At 42.0% G+C, this 20,022-nt stretch overlaps 1 protein-coding gene across 3 annotated transcripts in view; it reads left to right on the top strand.

The window, feature by feature from the left end:
* The window catches only part of RRBP1 (ribosome binding protein 1), a 113,224-nt gene that overhangs the window by 75,378 nt on the left and 17,824 nt on the right, over positions 1-20,022 (top strand). For all 3 annotated transcript variants that reach the window (XM_061585578.1, XM_061585567.1, XM_061585569.1), the window contains exons 11-12: positions 3,434-3,524; positions 14,311-14,403. In XM_061585578.1, coding sequence (XP_061441562.1) covers positions 3,434-3,524; positions 14,311-14,403 — 184 coding nt within the window. The remainder of the gene's footprint in view (positions 1-3,433; positions 3,525-14,310; positions 14,404-20,022) is intronic.

The following is a 20,022-nucleotide window of genomic DNA, read 5'->3' as shown; positions in this document are numbered from 1 at the left end:
TTACTGGGAATGGGACACAATGGGGCGGTGGTGATGTTGGGGCTAAGTAGGTCCATCCAGTGCTTCTGTTAGTGCATCCATACGGCCCTGACCTTGTCACCACTCTGTTCCAGCCTCAAAGAGGTACACAGCAGTGATGCTGGAGGAGGAGGTGGCGCCATCACACACACCACTACTTGCTTAAGGAAGCACAGGATGAGATCCCATGGGTTAAAGAGGAGAAGGGAGTTCAAGAATTTCTTAAGAGTAAGATACTGAAGGCATAGTTGCAAATACGTCCAGTGAGCAAGACTAACTGGAGGCATCTAACTGCATAAGGAGCTTCCTGGTGAGCTTAGATTTAAAAGGAACATAAATAGAAAGTGGAAGGAGGGGCAAACATTCAAGGATAAATGAGTAGCCAAAGCTTGTAGGGAGATGTCAGGAGGGCTAAAACTAGGAATGAGCTTAAGCTTGGTAGAGATGTTAAAATAGCAAAAGGGAATATTTTGGGCTATGTTCAGAGCAAGAGGGAGAACAAGAAAACCAGAGGGAGAAGATGGAGAAGCATTACTGGGTGACAAAAGGCAGAATTGCTCCTTTGCTTTGGTATTGTGCCACAAGGGAAACCGTGCTCAACTGGCAAAAATAGGTCTAATACTGAAGGGAAGGAGTATTTATTTATGTATTATTAACTGATAAAACACTAAAAACATCTTGAAAAACAATTCTAATACAAATGCAGACTGGGATAAGGTATCTATTTAAAAGGATTGATGAAAGAGGAAGGTCTTCAGTAGGCCTTGAAAAAACAGCAGAGACAACACCTGTCTAATAATTAATGTAATGGTAATGGTGTCCCTGCACTTGTAGCGCGAGTTGTTTCCGACTCTTAGGGAGACGTCTTGCAACGTTTATTAGGCAGACCATATATATGGGGTGGGATTGCCAGTTCCGTCCCCGGCCTTTCTTTACCCCCCCAGCATATGCCGGGTACTCATTTTACCGACCACGGATGGATGGAAGGCTGAGTGGACCTTGACCCCTTTTACTGGAGTTTCGACTTCCTCCTTCCATTGGAATCAAACTCCGGCCGTGAGCAGAGCTTCGGCTGTGTTACCGCCGCTTACCACTCTGCGCCACGGAGAATCTTGTCTAATAATTAAGAGGAGGGAATTCCGAAGTGTTGGTGCCACAAAGGTCTTCCTGTGTTGTGCGGAATGGCCCTCTTGATAAGATGGTATCTGCAGGATGCCCTCGGCAGCAGAATGCAGTGATCAACTGGGTATATATGAGGTGAGATGATCTTTCAGGTATCCTGGTCCCAAGCTGTATAGGGCTTTATATACCAAAAACAGCATCTTGAATTTAGTCTGATAGCTAGCTGGCAGCCAGTGCAATTCTTTCCTCAGCGGGGTAATATGTTGGCAATATCGTGCCCCAGTGAGCAGTCATGCTGCCATATTTTGCACCAGCTGCAGTTTCTGGAACCAACCTCCAGGGCAGCCCCATATAGAGCACATTAGAGTAATCCAGCATGGAGGTTACCAATTCGTGGACAACAGTGGTCAAACTATCCTCGTCCAGAAATGGATGCAGCTGTCTTACCAGACGAAGCTGGCACAAGGCACTCCTAGCCACTTAGGCCACCTGTGCCTCTAGTGACAGAGATGGATCCAGGAACACCTCCAGACGGAGGTGAACCTGCCTTTTCAGAGGGAGTATGACCCCATCCAAAGCAGGCAGTTGACCAGTTATCTGGACTTGGGAACCATTTACCCACAGTGCCTCTGCCTTGGTAAGATTCAGAATCAGTTTGTTGGCCCACTACTGAGTGCAGGCAGTGGTCCAGGGCTTGCACAGCCTCTCCCAATTCAGATGTATGGGCTTCTGCTGGGAGGAAGGGCAGGATATAAATCAAATAATGTCTGTCTGTATGTTACCAAGAAGTAGAAATGGGTATAAACAGAGCGTACTGCTGACACATTGCCCCAAATCTCTGATATAGAGTTTGTTACCTATAGGATAGTTTTATATGTACTAGAAGCAAGAACAAAATAGCCAAAGTAATTCTTTAATCTAAATTATTTGAGAAACTTACAATTGTAAATTTTGATAATTTGCAGTTCTGAAAACTAACACTTGTATTGATGAAATCCTGAAAGAGAAAAGAACAAGGCAGCAAAGAAAACCACTTAAGCCCTCTTACATCTTCATGCTGACAATCCTGGCAATCCTAGTGGCTATTGCAAAAGGGGTTCTGCCTCCCTCCTGCTGTCCCATTTCATCATGTAGCACATGCCACATAGCCAGCCGTTGCTTGATTATCAGAGATGGTGACCCACATGTCTAGTCCCAGCACTGATTCTCTTTCACCCTCCCAGTTCAGCAGACCAAGGGTTCTGATCCCATAGATGATGATTGGAGGGAAGCAGTTGAGAATCCTCTTGCTGTGATGGCTCCTGTCTCATAAGATGTATTTAAATTTTAGTAATTATTTCTCTCTCTCTCTCTCTAGATATGTGTGTGTATATCTGTATATACTGTATGTGTGTGTGCGTGTGCAAATTTTATAGAAATTTGTGCCCTCTTGTGTGCATTGTACTCAGAAAATCCTGTGGCACCCTTGGCCAACAGATGCGCCACAATGCAGGACCCCTCCTGCATCATCCATGCAGGTCTCCACATTAGAGAATGAAGCTGAAGTGTGGGCTGAATTTGTAGATGACTCTTTTTATTTGTTTAGTGTTGCAGATTTTTAATTTGTATTTTTAATATTTAGATTCATTTTGTAATGGTTTTTAGTTTTTATAAGTCACCTTCAACTTTGATTAAACATTTGAGAGCCGGTGTGGTATGATGATAAGTGTGCTATACTGGGACTGGTTGAAGTCACTACTCAGCCATGAAGCCCACTGGATGACCTTGAGCCAGTCACTCAATCTCGCAGGGGGTTGTGAGGATAAAATGGAGGTAGGAGAAGCATGTAAGCTGTTTTCAGAAGGTCCTCATCCTTTTTAGTGATTATTCTAAATTCACTGTGTATCTTGCTAACAGGAGTAATTACATCATCCTCATACACATGAGTGTTTGTATATATAGTACCCTTGAGAAAGAGCAGCAAACTCCAAGCCCTTTACAGCACCTTTCTGGATGTTCAGTTTGAAATGAGAAGGTTCAATCAATGCATTCATATTGGGACCTGCTGGTCCATAATGCTTTCTATAAGCAGTTTTCCATGTCTATTTGAGCATTCAATTCATCAGAAATTATCTCTGGGCACCTCTTCTGGGGTGGACAAAGGTGTGTGTTGCTAAGTGTCATCTTGGCACAAACATCACCAAACGACCTTTGTTCTTAATAGCATAAGCACAGTGCAATGAGGCTTGTGGGTTTTACACCTTTGTGTGAGAAGTAAGTAGATACTGAAACACAGAGTCTTTGTCTGTTTCAGATTCCAAGAATCATCCATGCAGGTCTCCACATTAGAGAATGAAGCTGCAGAACTAAAACAGAAAGTTGAACAGTTGAAAATAAAAAACAATGTGAGTAACAATTAAAATGTGCACTAACCTAATTGTACTGGCACCAAAACTCTGTGTGTTAAATATCAGTTTAATTTTCTTCTCTTTTTCTCATTCTGTTTTGAATAGGAATTACTGTTCAGGTGTATTGTAGGAATGAAATATAATCCTGAAGCTTTGAGAATTCCAGGGCCTTGCCTAAGGGAACCACTTTTTGAGTTGTAATGTGTGATGTGTGTACTCTTTGTTCATTTGTGTGGCTGAATCTCTTAGCATGAAGGAAGATCCTCATTCAAGAGCAGCTGTAGACCAAGAGGGCTGAAAGCACAGGGTCTGGTGAGAAGCCTTGGAGCAAACCATGAAATTTCCTTTTGTCCCTGACCAAGTGGGAAGAACTGAATTATACAACTTTATACTCTGCTTTAGGATTTAGGAAGTGAATTGGCATGCTGATAAACTCTGTGTCGTAGTACTGGTAGTTGGGTTAAATGGTTACACCTCAGATGGTAAATGGTATACAGCTACCAAAATGGCAATATAGTTAAGGTGACTATATTTTTAAGCTTTCTGTTTGTCCTATTAGTCTGAAATTTGGCATGAAGAATGTACCCAGTGAAGGGTGCCATTTGAGCAGGAAAAGGAGGGACAGCGTAAGAACAAAAAAGAGGGGCAAAGCCTCACATTGATTCTCAGATGTAGAAAGTGTATTGTACGGGTACAGGGCATGCCCACCACATTTCATTGTATCATTTTCTGTCTCTGTCCCATTCTACTATCTTATAGTAGCAGTTTTATCTCCAGCTGTGAAATTTTGTGGCGTATATAAGAAAAAGGGAGTGGGGATTGCAAAGCATAGAACACTTTCTTGGAGGAGAAGGGATGGGGGCAGAGATCTGGGGCAAGCAGGGCAGGAAGTGGTGGGGTTGGTAGTTTATTCTCTTTTGTTTTGTTGTTGTTTTGCCCTTCCAATGGGAGGGAATTAACTTGCACCACTTCTAAGGAGCTTTTTGGAGGAGTGCCAGGGAAACAAGTAGCCGTAGTGTCCTGCAGAGCCACAACCTTGTGAGCCGCCTTGAGGGCCTTTTGGCCAAACGGCGGCATAGAAATAGAATAAATAAATAAATAAATAAAATTATAGCACATAACCTGCAGAAGATGATGACGGAGGCTGAAAGAAACAAGGAAAACATGGGTGCATGGAGGCAAAGATAGATGTAATCATAATAGAAGAGGCTGGAGAATGTCTTTAAAGCCTACAATTTCCATGCTTTTTGGTGCATGACTGAATTTGTAAGAAGTAGAAATTATTTATCTCAGAGCCCTCTTGGGGTGAAGCATGACAAAATTTAGTTCTATTGTGGCTCTATAATACTTAGCATTTATACTGTGTTTTAAGGAGTTTATTTTTAAAAAATACCAGCCACCCTTTAGGGTCAAACCCTTTAGAGGTGGCTTCCAACAATATGTCAACAATATATAAAACACAATAAATCTAAAAATAAAAAAAACACAATAGCAGTAACATTGGTAAATAACTAGCAACAACATTAAAACACTTAGGCCAGTAAAACAGCAAAATAGTTATAAGTAAAACACTAGAAATACAGTAGCCCAAGTAGAAACCTTTATCATGAGAACGTAGCAATGAACAAATAAATTTTCAGGGCACACCTAAAGCCCTGCAGTGATGGGACCTGGTGTATCACAGCTGGAACAGAATTTATCAACTGTGGTGGCCACTGCTGAGAGGCCCCACTTGTGGGCCCACCAACCAAAGTGCTCTCACAGGTGAGTACACAAGTAGTGCCTCTGGAATGGATTTCAAAGTCAGCAGAGCCAACTTAAGAGATGTTGCTGCCTGAGGCAGTCAAGATGTATAGTACCCAGGCCAGGAAAGTTAATTTGGCACCTGAAAATCGCACAAGCACTTTTCCTTCTCCCTGGCAGTAAAAATACAACAACAGCAACAAACTAAATAATGGACGCTGTGTTGCTCTTTCATGACATCCAGAATCTTCTGCCCAAGGTAACTGCCTCACTCTGCCTAATGGTAGGGCTAGCCTTAACAGGCAAGTTGATATGGGTGAAGGCTATTGAGTAATCTGGTCCATAACTATGTAGGGCTTTACAGTTCAAGACCAGCACTTTAAATTGGGCCCAGAAACATAGTGACAGCTAGTGCAACTGATACAATATAGGTGTCACATGCTCCAGCTGCCTAGCCCCCACCAATACCCAGATGGCTGCTTTTTGCATCAGTTGAAGTTTCTGAACCATCTTTAAAGGCAACCCTACATGCAGCACACTACTATAGTCCAGTCTGGATGTCATTAGTACATGGGTTACTTGAGGCAAGGTCTGTCCTCTTCTGATAGGTCACACCACCCTAAGCTGTAAAAAAGCACTCATAGCCATCATCACCACCTGAGCTTCCCCAGTTGGTGCTGAGTCCAGGAGAACTCCCAAACTGCACGCTTGGTCCTTCAGAGAGGTTGCAATCTTGCATAAGACCAATTGCAAACCTTCATCCAGAATAATTGGTTTATCCACCCATTTTACCTCCATCTTGTCTGGGTTAAGTTTCAGTTTGGTCACTCTCATCCAGCCTAAAACTGCCTTGAGGCATTGATTCAGGTGTTCGACACCCTCCCTGGGAAGGAAACAAGGAGAGCTTGAGTGTCATCTGCATATTGATGAAACCTCAGCCCAAACCTCCAGATGATTTCTCCCATCAATTTCAAGTAGAAGTTATAAAGCATGGCGGATAAGAAGGAACCTTGAAGTACTCATAATCCAGTGATCGCAGAGTGGAACAGATGTCACCCACTTCACGTTCTGAGACTGATTTTCCAGCAACACTATGTCTTTTAAGCATAACCCAGATACACTGTTCCAAAGGATATTTTGGTTAAGGTATCAAAACCCATTGAGAGGTCTAGGAGAACAAAAAGGGTTGCACTCCCTCCATCCTTTCCCTAGTGTAAGTCATCCACTGGGATGAGCAAAATTGTTGTCATCCCAAAATGGCCTGAAACTGGATTGGAATGGATCCAAATAATCAGCATCATCTAACACTAAGTGCTATTGAAAATCGACCACATGTTTCAGCATGTTGCCCAAAAATGAAATATTAGAAACTGAATAGTAAGGATTTTATTTATTTTATTTATTTATTTAATTACATTTCTAGACCGCCCTATAGCAGAAAGCTCTCAGGGCGGTGTACAACAAGTAAAATCACAATTAAAATATGAGCAAGTGTGAAAAATATAACATGATAAAAATCCGAAATAGAATTGCCATTGAGTTTATAAATTAAAATCCATATTAGGTTTAAAATTAAATTTAAAATGTTTAAAAAGCCTGGGCGAAAAGGTAGGTTTTTACCTGGCGCCGAAAAGATAACAAAGAAGGCGCCAGGCGTATCTCGTCTGGGAGGGCATTCCATAGTTCGGGGGCCACCACTGAGAAGGCCCTAGATCTAGTTGTTGATCTCCGGGCCTCTTTACGAGTTGGGACCCGGAGAAGGGCCTTCGACGTCGAGGGTAGTGAACGGGTAGGTACATAGCGAGAGAGGCGTTCCACCAGGTATTGCGGTCCGATGCCATTTAGGGCTTTATAGGTAAGCACCAACACTTTGAATCTGGCCCAGAAACATATCGGTAGCCAGTGCAGCTGCGCCAGGACAGGTGTTATATGGTCAAATTTCTTTGTCCCAGTGAGAACTCTGGCCGCAGCATTTTGCACTAGCTGAAGTTTCCGAACCGTCTTCACAGGTAGCCCCACGTAGAGTGCATTACAGTAGTCCAATCTAGAGGTTACCATAGCATGGATAACTGAGGCGAGATTCTCCCTGTCCAGATAGGGTCGTAGTTGGGCTACCAGCCGAAGCTGGTAGAATGCATTCCGTGCCACCGAGGCTACCTGAGCCTCAAGTGATCCCAAAGAGTTGGATCAGAACTTGCTTTCTTTAATAAAGGCCTCACCACTGCCTCCTTTAAGGCAGTGGGGAACATTCCATTGCTCAGAGGCATTTGCCACCTTTGAGGTCCATATTGCCCAGTCCTGGCAGATTTCAATAGCAGGCAGGAGTCAAGGGGGATACATGGTAGGCTTCAACTCTCCCAGCTATTTGTGCATGTCCTCAGGCTGTACAGCATGGTTTAGACGGTGCTCTATCTATCACACCTAAGGCATCCAAGTCAGCAAAGATGCAAGCAACTTTATCCCAAAACATTATCATCTTATTTATGAATTGCTTCCTATGAGGTATCTTTAAGCGATTTACAATAAAAACATTTATAAAATAATTGCATATATAAAAACAGTTAAAACAATTGCATATGTGAAAGTTTAAAAACAAAAAAATAATTACATATAACACAATTATATATATAATTTTATAATCAGACAAACTGGGATGTTAATCTCCACTTAGAAAGCTTGTTGAAAGAGGTAAATCTTCAACAAGCGCCTAAAATACAATAGAGCTGGTGCTTGTTTGACACTTAATGGGAGGGAGCTCCAAATGGCAGGTGCTATTCTGACATTGTGTGGAACAGACCTCCTGATAAGATGGTATCTGCAGGATACCCTCCTCTGCAGAATGCAATGATCAATTAGCCATCTAGGGGATAAAATGATTTTTTCGGTATCCAGGTCCTAAGCTGTATAAGATTTGTTACACCAGTACCAGCACCTCAAACTTAGCTTGGTACCAGTTGACAGCCAGTGCAGCTCTTTCAGCAGTGGCATAATTTCCTGGTGATATTCTGCCCCAGTGGGAGTTGAACTGCCACATTTTGCACCAGCTGCAGCTTCTTGGTCAGCCTCAAGGACAGCCCCAGATAGTGTACATTGCAATAATCCATTCTGGAGGTTGCCAGTGTATGAACAACAGTGGTCAGCCCGTCTTGATACAGAAACAGACACACATATCTTAAAAACCACAGCTGGTAAAGGGCAGCCCTAGCTACTGAGGTCACCTGGGCAAACTGATCACAGTGTGCTTTGATGGTTCCAGATCTTGCATCCCTGAGCCTATACCAAAGAGGCCCTTCACCATGTGAAAAAACTATACAACATTGAGCAGACACATGAATGGCAGAGAAATAAGATTTTTTCATTTCCATCATCAATCACGGTGTAAGACGGGAAAAGGCCTCTCAGTTGGATTGTCATATTTGTTATGAGTGTTCTGCTATTTGCATTCTAATTGTCAGCCCTTTCATTTCATAACTTTCAGCTCCTTAAAATATCAAGGATAAAGCTCTAAAACAGACATCAAGCACATTTTGGAATGATTGTATCAACAGCTCAGGTCATCTCCTTATTCCAAGTGGAGACCAAGGCCTTGGCAGGACCAAGGAAAACCCTTTAAAAAGCCACAGAAAATCATCCAGGTTCCTCAGTCTATGGGGGCAAACTTGGCCCTTCAGTACTGAGACTGGTAGCTTGAAAATCAATTTTGATCAGGTAATAATCTGTTCAAAACAACAAAGCCAAACTTAGTTCCTCCAACCACAGATAATTTCCCACTAATCTAGGACAGAATACCAGATGTAAAGTCTGTTCTGCAGCATGTATTGGGCCACATATAATTTGAGACAGACCCATTGTTGACATGAAGACCATGAAATCTGGATGTTCAACCAGAGGTAAAAGGCATTCCTATTGAAAACTTAGGTGTGCAACTTAAAGATGCTCTTAGACTCAGCCTTAGACATGGATTTTCATGTCTCATCTTGGCCAGGAGTGCCTTTGCACAATTAAGATTAATGTACCAGCTGTGTTTTTGGAACCTTCTGATCTAGCTACAATGGTATATACCTTAGCTACTACTTTTCTAGATTCATGTAAAACATACTCTGTGGGTCTATAAAGACCATTTGGAAACTCCAGTTAGTGCAGCAACCAGGCTTCTTACAGGAGTAGGATATTGCTACCCTTTTGTACCAACTGCATTGGTTTCCTGGTAATTTCCAAACACAGTTCAAAATGCTGACTTTAAGCTATGACTTAGGATCAGGTTATCTGAAGGATTGCCTTTCTGCATATAATTTTAGCCAAAAATTGGGATCTTCCACAGAGGTCCTTTCTGTCCCTTCAGGGACGTATGAGAGGGCCTTTTCTCTGGTGGACCTCTTCCTCTGGAACTCCATCTCTTTGGAGAGTTATATGATTCCCTCATGTTTAGGAGACCACTTAAAACTTTTTTTCATCATGCTATTGAGACTTCTAGATATTTTGGCTGTTATTGTCCTGGTTCCCCAGAGAAGTAGACTCAGGACTTTGAAGACTATGTTTTGCAAAAAGCTTTATTCCAGAAGTCATTATAGGAATGCAGCACCAGACATTCTAGGCATGAATCAGGATACAGAACTAGACATAGAAGCAGCATCAGAAAGTTGTCACAACAATTTTATCATTCCCAGAAACTTTATATAAAAGAGAGGTGGGCTGGTACTTAACTCGCATTGGCTAACTCTAGCATTTTCTAGGCTTTGCAGAAAGGTGGGAGCTCTTAGAGGCAAAAAGTCTTCCTTCAGAAAATGGAAGTCTTGTCCGAATGAAGAAAATAAAAAAGAACACAAACTCTGGCAAAAGAAATGCAAGAAGACAATAAGGGATGCTAAAAAAGAATTTGAGGAGCACATTGCTAAGAACATAAAAACCAACAACAAAAAATTCTATAAATACATCCAAAGCAGGAGACCATCTAGGGAGGCGATTCGACCCGTGGATGATAAGGGAGTCAAAGGTGTACTAAAGAACGATAAGGAGATTGCAGAGAAGCTAAGTGAATTCTTTGCATCTGTCTTCACAGTGGAAGATATAGGGCAGATCCCTGAACCTGAACTAACATTTGCAGGAAAGGATTCTGAGGAATTGAGACAAATAGTGGTAACGAGAGAGGAAGTTCTAGACTTGATGGACAATATAAAAACTGACAAATCACCGGTCCCGGATGGCATCCACCCGAGAGTTCTCAAAGAACTCAAATGTGAAATTGCGGATCCGCTAACTAAAATATGTAACTTGTCCCTCTGGTCCTCCTCCGTGCCTGAGGACTGTAAAGTGGCAAATGTAACGCCAATATTCAAAAAGGGATCCAGGGGGGATCCCGGAAATTACAGGCCAGTTAGCTTAACTTCTGTCCCCGGAAAACTGGTAGAAAGTATTACTAAAGCTAGATTAACTAAGCACATAGAAGAACAAGCTTTGCTGAAGCAGAGCCAGCATGGCTTCTGCAAGGGAAAGTCCTGTCTCAGTAACCTATTAGAATTCTTTGAGAGTGTCAACAAGCATACAGATAGAGGTGATCCAGTGGACATAGTGTACTTAGACTTTCAAAAAGCGTTTGACAAAGTACCTCACCAAAGACTTCTGAGGAAGCTTAGCAGTCATGGAATAAGAGGAGAGGTCCTCTTGTGGATAAGGAATTGGTTAAGAAGCAGAAAGCAGAGAGTAGGAATAAACGGACAGTTTTCCCAATGGAGGGCTGTAGAAAGTGGAGTCCCTCAAGGATCAGTATTGGGACCTGTACTTTTCAACTTGTTCGTTAATGACCTAGAATTAGGAGTGAGCAGTGAAGTGGCCAAGTTTGCTGACAACACTAAATTGTTCAGGGTTGTTAAAACAAAAAGGGATTGCGAAGAGCTCCAAAAAGACCTCTCCAAACTGAGTGAATGGGTGGAAAAATGGCAAATGCAATTTAATATGAACAAGTGTAAAATTATGCATATTGGAGCAAAAAATCTGAATTTCACATATACGCTCATGGGGTCTGAACTGGCGGTGACCGACCAGGAGAGAGACCTCGGGGTTGTAGTGGACAGCACGATGAAAATGTCGACCCAGTGTGCGGCAGCTGTGAAAAAGGCAAATTCCATGCTAGGGATAATTAGGAAAGGTATTGAAAATAAAACAGCCGATATCATAATGCCGTTGTATAAATCTATGGTGCGGCCGCATTTGGAATACTGTGTACAGTTGTGGTCGTCTCATCTCAAAAAGGATATTCTAGAGTTGGAAAAGGTTCAGAAGAGGGCAACCAGAATGATGAAGGGGATGGAGCGACTCCCTTACGAGGAAAGGTTGCAGCATTTGGGGCTTTTTAGTTTAGAGAAAAGGCGGGTGAGAGGAGACATGATAGAAGTGTATAAAATTATGCATGGCATTGAGAAAGTGGATAGAGAAAAGTTCTTCTCCCTCTCTCATAATACTAGAACTCGTGGACATTCAAAGAAGCTGAATGTTGGAAGATTCAGGACAGACAAAAGGAAGTACTTCTTTACTCAGCGCATAGTTAAACTATGGAATTTGCTCCCACAAGATGCAGTAATGGCCACCAGCTTGGATGGCTTTAAAAGAAGATTAGACAAATTCATGGAGGACAGGGCTATCAATGGCTACTAGCCATGATGGCTGTGCTCTGCCACCCTAGTCAGAGGCAGCATGCTTCTGAAAACCAGTTGCCGGAAGCCTCAGGAGGGGAGAGTGTTCTTGCACTCGGGTCCTGCTTGCGGGCTTCCCCCAGGCACCTGGTTGGCCACTGTGAGAACAGGATGCTGGACTAGATGGGCCACTGGCCTGATCCAGCAGGCTTTTCTTATGTTCTTATGTTCCTTCTGGGGAGAAACACTGATTCCTTTAGCTGAAGCCTCCTTTTCACTATTCTACGTGACCTTGAGAAATTGTTATTTCTGTCTCCGACAGACTACTTTCACTTTTTCTCTGGAGGAGTCCGGGCTGTTCATTAGGGTTTTTCTGTTCAACAGCTAGGTCCGGGCTGGGTGCCAGTGAAGATTCCTCTCTCTTCGTCATAGGTGAAGAGGGTTACTGACATCAATTAACTCACTAGATAGAGAGCTGCTAGAGGTTTCTGGAAGCATTTCTCCTGTGTTTTCCCCAGCTCCCTCCACAACATCTGTAACTCACTCTTCATTCTCCCAATCCGGACAAAGGTTTTCCGTGGGGCCCACGACAGTTATTGGCTATTCTGTTGCCTATTGTATTTTATTATATTTTACTGTACACTGCTCTGATCTACTTCAGGAGGAATGAATAAAGTCCCGAGCGACTCCTGACAAAGCAGCCTTGGCATGAATGTTAAAGTCCCCTAAGACCACCAGCCTTGGTATACTTAGCAGAATTCCAGTCCTGTAGGGTACCTGATCAGGGAGATGAAATCGCTATAGAACAAAACTAATCCCATTATTCAAAATCAAACTTGGTAAAGTACAGAGTCACCTGGTGGACACATTTATGAGAATTGTCTGATCAGGTCTTGGTGACGCAAGCTAGGACTGTGTTGAAAGCAGTTCATGCATGTAATCAAACCTGTTAATTAGGCTATTTTAATTATCCCTGTATTGTCTTCACAGAATGGCCAATGTTTCAATAATAATAATAATAATAAATTTTATTTTTCAGCCGCCTATCTGTCCGGGTTAGGGACACTCTAGGCGACGAACAACAAGAATAAAAACAATCCATATACATCAACATAATCAAATTTTAAGCTAAAGAAACCATCCGTTAATTCAGTTATAACATAAAATTAATCTGTCCCAATCTTGTAGGTCTGCCTGAACAGCCAGGTCTTCAAGGCTCGGCGATAGCTGGACAGGGAGGGAGCATGTCTGAGATCAAAAGGGAGGGAGTTCCAGAGGGTGGGGGCCACAACAGAGAATGCCCTCTCTCTGGTCCGTACCAGCCTAGCTGTTCTCACCGGTGGGACCGAGAGAAGGTCTTGCGAGGCTGATCTCGTCAGGCGGCATAATCGGTGATTCTGGAGGCGTTCCTTCAGATATACTGGGCCGAAACCGTATAGGGTTTTAAAGGTCAACACCAACACCTTGAATTGGGCCCGGTAGACAACTGGTAACCAGTGAAGATCTAATAACACTGGGGTGATATGATCCCAGCGACGGCTATGCGTAATCAAGCGTGCCGCCGCATTCTGTACAAGAGGTGTACTAGGCATACAGTCCATTGCTCTTATTCACAGAGTGTCCAAAACTGGAGGGAGTGGAAGAGATCACTTCCCCTTTAAAATTAAACCTTCAAAACTTTTACAACTAGGAATGTACAACAGATTTCCACCAAACCAAAGAAGGGAGACTCTGCAATACACTTGAATGCAAGATAGCTTACCATGAATTCCTCCTTGTGGCAGCTTTGAGTGGATTAAAATTGTCACAAGCAGGAAATTTCTACATACATTTTTAAACTACTGTAACCTAGCCTTCATGTGTTTCTGAAATTAGGTCAGTTTGTAGCTCCCACTATGCAAATTCTACATGCCAGATCTCATACTGATAGGACAAATTGTCTTGATTTTGTGAGTAATATATTTTTCAGTCTTTTATCATTGTAGAATGTGGAAAAACTAGGTCTTGGATTGCTAACATGCTAGTTAAGATCTGGATGACCTTATGTTATAGGAATCATTTCCCTCAATATAATATGGGGGATAGATGAGTAAGGGAGAATACAGTAAATATAGATAAAGGGGGTAAGGGGGTAGGATTTGACCTACAGCAAGGGTAGGGGACTTTTTTTTTTAAAGGAAGTAATGATTTTTGTTAGTATTTGAAGGGATATGTAAAGAAGGAATACAGTTCTCAAAAAGAAAATCAATTTAAGTTGTAGCAATGTAAATTTTGTTTAAGATCAACATATTCTGGCAGTTTTGAAAATTACCTTGAATTTCCTAGAGGGGATGGCTAAGTTGCTGCACATAACATTTTGGGGCTACCTCCCTACAAATACATGGTTTATGTGTGGTTTTTGTTTCCAACAGGACTTGGAGAAAAAAAACTTAGAAGCCGTGGAAGCTCTGACTTCAGTGGAAAAGGCATGTGAAGAAAAACTGCTCTCTTCAACTAAAGCAAAGGTTAGCTTTCTTATAAATTCCACAGTATTTTGTACCAAACAGTGACATCATAATATTTGTATATACCTGTCCCTTGATTGTAAAAGAGGAAAAACTAAAAAGTTCACACTGTATGTAGCAGCAACCCAGCTTTGCCATAGAACTGTTACTATGCTTGCTAGAGACATGCATCTCTATACACATCTGAAACCCAGTTTTCCATGTTCAAGAGGAAAGCCTGTTCGAAACACAAATAACATCTTAACACTTTTTTTTCTAATTGTCTCTTTCCCAATTCCTGTATGATAAAATACCACGGATGTATCCATCACCCTAAATTTTTCTCCGGATGTTCTCGAGACAACTTCTGAGTTTGTAATTAAATCCTGGAGTCTATAACCTTCATTCTTTTCCCACTGTTCAAAGTTTTTCCTTAACAGAACATAACTTTTTATGTCTGATAATCAAAGTCAAGGATAAAATGTCAGAACTTTCTTTTATAGTCGACTCATGTTTTTATTTTTTTCTTGTTTAATTTTGATCCTGTTATATTCTCTGCCACTTCTTTTTAGGAACACGTGAAGGAACTGCTACTGAATCCTAACATTTTTTTCTTAGACATCCTCTGAGAACCAAAGTTTCATCCAAGCTAATTTTGCTAATAAATAAAAGTGGTAAATATGGGAAAAACAATCCTGTTCTATATCCACTGCCCCTCTGGAGGGCATTTCAATTCTTCAGGAGTTGGCTGCTCCCCTTTATCTAGAGGGAGAGCCAACTGACTCTTGCTGCTCCAGAAGAGGAGGGACCTCTGCTCATGCCTCCAGATTGACTCTGCTTAGTGTTGGCGACACTGTGTCCAATCAGAGCTTGGGACAGTTCAGTCTGAATTTTTTTTTAAAAGGATGGAGACAATGAAAGGGCTTTTCTCCTTCCATCTCCCCCTCTGTCACGGTGTAGCCCAGCATTGGAGAAAAGGGCAACAGGATCTCCTGTGGCTGTTAGGAGTCTGCGGAAGCAGTGAGAGGATTTAGTCTTCGGCAGCTTTGCTGGAGTAGAATCAGAGGCTGTGTCACCCCAAGAATACAGTGCTGCTAGTGCAGAGACTATCAGTTCCAGAGAGGAATGCCACGTCACAGCCTATGCCAGGAGTGTAGCAAGACAATTTTCATTGGGTGGGCAGAGACAAAAATTGGGGAGGGGCAGAAGAGTTGGGCATCAGTCACTACAAAAGAGGTTTCTGGGGGGAAAGGGTTTTCTTAGGTAATGACAAAAATAAACCCCAATTTATGCATTTTAATTAGGAACTATGATTTGTAAATTTACAAAAAAGCAAATCAAATTAAAATACAATATTTTCCACATGCAAAATAGTTATGTAAACTAAATAACAGTGACTAGAAAGTAAATGTATTTGTGCAAGTCATCCTACCATAATGATCTGAACTGCTAAAAAAAAGTCTATTGCACCATAATTTCTCTGCAAACTAGCAGAGGAACTCTTCACTTGAAATTCCTTCAATTATATTAGTTTTAAAAGCCACGATCACCAAGTTTAATGCCTGAAGCCAGCGGAAGAAGCCAGTGTGGCTTCACAAAAAGCTTAGAGATGACCTGAAAACAAAAAAAGGACACGTACAGAAAGTTGAAGGAAGGCCTGGCCACAAAGGAAGAGTACAGACAGGTAACACAGAGTTGCAGGGATGGCATCCTTTAAAGCTGAGAATGAGCTGAGGTTAATGAGAAATGCTAAAAGCAACAAAAAAGCTTTCTTCAAGTATATCCGTAGTAAAAAACAGAGAAAATAAATGGTGGTACAGTGAGGATGGCAAAATTATAATAGATGTCAAAGAAAAGGCAGAAGTGCTCAATTCCTATTTTGGCTGAGTCTTCTCCCAAAAGAGAGTCTATGATCCTTCTGGCAAATGTGAAGTTGAAAGGGCAGGATTGCGGCTTGAAATTGATAGACAAATGGTCAAGGAATACCTAATCACTTTGAACAAGTTCAAATCTGCAGGGTCCAAAGAACTGCATCCTAGAGTATTGAAGGCACTGGCCGAAGAACTCTCGGAACCACTGTCTATTATCTTTGCAAAATCATGGAGGATGGGTGACGCGCTAAATGACTAGAGGGCTAATTTTGTGACTATCTTCAAAAAAGTCAAAAAGGAGGAACCTGGGAACTACAGACCTGTTAGCCTGGCATCAATTCCTGGGAAGATTCTGGAGCAGACTATAAAGTGGTCAGTCTGTAAGCACCCTGAAAACAATGCAGTGATTACTAAAATCCAACATGGATTTCTCAAGAACAAATCCCGCCAGACTTATCTTACCTTGTTTTTTGATTGGGTAACCTCCCTTGTAGACTGTGGGAATGCTGTAGTCATAATATATCTTGACGCCAGCCAAGCTTTTGGCAAAATTCCCCATGATATTCTGATTAGCAAGCTAGCTAAATGTGGGCTGGATGGAACAACTATTAGGGGGAACCAGAGTTGGCTACAGAATCATAGTGAAAGGGTGGTTATCAATGGTTCCTTCTCAAACTAGGGAGGGGTAATGAGCGGGGAACCACAGGGCTCAGTCCTGGGCCCATTGCTCTTCAAAGTTTTTATTAATGACTTGGATGAGGAGGTGCAGGGAATGCTTATCAAATTTGCAGATGATACAAATTGGGAGGGATAGCTAATACCCTGGAGGACAGAAACAAAAGTGATTGATAAACTGGGGCATTGGGCTGAAAACAACAGAATGAAATTTAACAGGGATAACTTCTACACCTCAGAAAAATAAACCAAATGCACAGTTATAAGATGGGGGATACTTAGCTTAGCAATACTACATATGGGAAGGACCTTGGAATTGTTGTTGATCACAAACTGAATAAGAGCCAACAGTGTGATGTGGCTGCAAAAAAGGCAAATGCTATTTTAGGCTGTATTAACAGAAGTATAGTTTCCAAATTGTGTGAACTACTAGTTGCCCTCTATTCAGCACTGGTTAGGCCTCATCTTGAGTACTGCATCCAGTTCTCAACACCACACTTTTAAGAAGGATGCAGACAAACTGGAACAGGTTTAGAGGAGGGCAACGAGGATGGTTAGGGGACTGGAAACAAAGCCCTATGAGCAGAGAATGAAAGAACTGGATGTGTTTAGCCTTGAGAAGAGAAGACTGAGAGGAGATATGATAGCACTCTTCAAGTACTTGAAAGGTTGTCTTACAGAGGAAAGCTAAGATCTCTTCTTGATTGTCCCAGAGTGCAGGACATGGAATAATAGGCTCAAGTTACAGGAAGCCAGATTTTGACAACATCAGGAAAAACTGCCTTATGACAGTGGAACTGATGGAGAATTTTCTCCTGTGGGATCTTTTGCTGCGGGTCCTTGAAGAAATTTGAAGACTCAGGCTTGAAGCAAAAAGATAGGCCTTTATTCTTTACAAGCATGTGCGGGGTCAGTCTCCCTGAGACATCCAGGAGAGAGTGCACTGAGGCACTGTGTGCAAGCTCTTTTAAGCAGTACAGATGCAGCATGTGACATTAGTTCACCAATCCCACAAGTTCCTTCCCACATAACATCACAGTTCCTCCTCTGCAATCTTTCCAAACCAATCAGAAATCATTAGGTAATATACTTCTTATTCCAATTTTCTGTCTGTCTTACTAATATCACCATTGTTCTGCTGTCCACCTTGACTAATGCTCTTTCAGGCCAGTTGAAACCAGTTACTATTGTGAATGTGCCTTCAAGCAAACCCGGTATACCCATTGTTCCATTGTTCTTGATCAGCCAGGCTAACATGTTCCTTAACGATGCCAGGCTGGGTTTGGCTTAGCTTAGGGTGCCTGAAAGTTTATGAGCACCTACAGCTGTCTTTGTTGCTATAGGTTTCTTATTCCTTATACTTTCTCAGAAATCCCATTGCCTTACTATAAATAGTAAGTAAATTGTTTCCTTACATGGCTATAGAGGAAGGTTTAGGATTAAGGTACTGTACTGTGCCTGGAGACCATACGTTTAAGACAAGGCACTGGGTAATCCTGAATCAGCCCCTGCCTCTCAGCCTCAGAGGAATAGAAAAGGCAAGCCACCTCAGAGTACCTTTCTCTTCATGAAAACACACTTATAGTTGTATTACAATTTAACATACTGGGTTATTTTAGAAATCATTGTTAAATCTCAACATTTCTCTCATTAAAACTTTGATACTTGTTACAGAGTTTTCCTCCTAGTCGGCGTTATCACTCTACACAACAATCAAATATAAGTGATTTCTACTTATTTCCCAGGATCAAGCAGTAAAATCTATCAATCACAGCTTACACAGGTTATATGCCCATTGAGTTTAAACAATACACTAATTAATAATTGTCAGTCACGCACTGGCCGAGTTCTGGAAAGAACACAAGAGTTCAAACTGAGTTTACTTTGTCTGCTTACATAGGCCCTTACTCACAGGTCTGATTCTGAGCCCTATGGATTTTTAGGGTTCTCTGTGAGACTGGATCTTAGGGTCTCAACAGGCCTACATGCCTATGCTTAATTCCTTGTGATTTTAAAACATATACCTTCTAATATCTATGATTATATATGTGGATATATAAAATTCCCCATTAGAACCAATTGCTTAGAGAGGTAGTGGGCTCTCCATCACTGGAGACATTCAATAGACAGCTAGACAACCAACTGCTAGGTATGCTTTAATTTGGATTCCTGCATTAAGCAGGGGGTTGGACTCGATGGCCTTATAGGCCCCTTCCAACTCTACTTTTCTGATTCTATGAAGTTTGTTTTTGTCTGATGAACAACTGAACACCTGTTTGGTGTTCACGTGTCAAAGCTGAGAATGAATTTTCACACACAGTCGTAGATGCACTAAAGGTGAGTCCTGCAGCATACAAAGTGTGCATGTGTGGAGAGGCTTCCCTATACACTTACGATGTTTTAGTAAGCTCATGAACTGTGAGTTCAGTTCTCCCGAGGCAGCTGCTTCCTGGAATTAACTACCCTGGTCTCCTTTGCCAAGCCAGGAAAGCAATTAAGAGAAGTTTTACTTTAAAAATTAAATTGATACCTATAAACATCACTCTTCATAAGGAAATGCTTGACAGCATGTCATATAGGAACTATACGTCTCTCTGACCTACAGGTGCTAGAATCAACTGTACAAGCACACAATCAGCCAGCTAACACTGCTTCTGAAGGCTCTACCAGCATATCTCACACACCCTATTTTGGTAGTACATAAGTTTGCCTGAGAATAGTTGAATAAAGTGCATTATTATTTTTCAGCTTTTTTAAAAACAAACTAAGGAAGAAATGCCCCCTAGACAGGCAGGCATCCAGAATATTCCAGCTCCCCATTGCCTGGGCTAAGTTAGTAAGGTCTCATTAAGCTTCCTGGACCTTGGAGAGCCAGCTCACTCACCTCTCTGCTTCTTCTCAGGTCCTGCCCTGGACTAGGCTAGGTCCAAAAGCCTAGGCATACCCACCAGATGTACTAATAACACCCACCACCTCCAGAAGCTGGTTGAGCATTACAGGAGAGGGGGAGATGCTCTGCAGTGCATAGCAATACTGTCCTTCCCGCCTTTGCCAATTTTTCTTCCCCTAGGTTTGCCAATTCCCTTCCCCATCC

The sequence above is a fragment of the Rhineura floridana genome, chromosome 1 (assembly GCF_030035675.1).
Source record: "Rhineura floridana isolate rRhiFlo1 chromosome 1, rRhiFlo1.hap2, whole genome shotgun sequence".
Lineage (NCBI taxonomy): Eukaryota > Metazoa > Chordata > Lepidosauria > Squamata > Rhineuridae > Rhineura > Rhineura floridana.
Note: the sequence above shows the minus strand (reverse complement) of the source record. Positions and strands in the feature narration are given on the sequence as shown.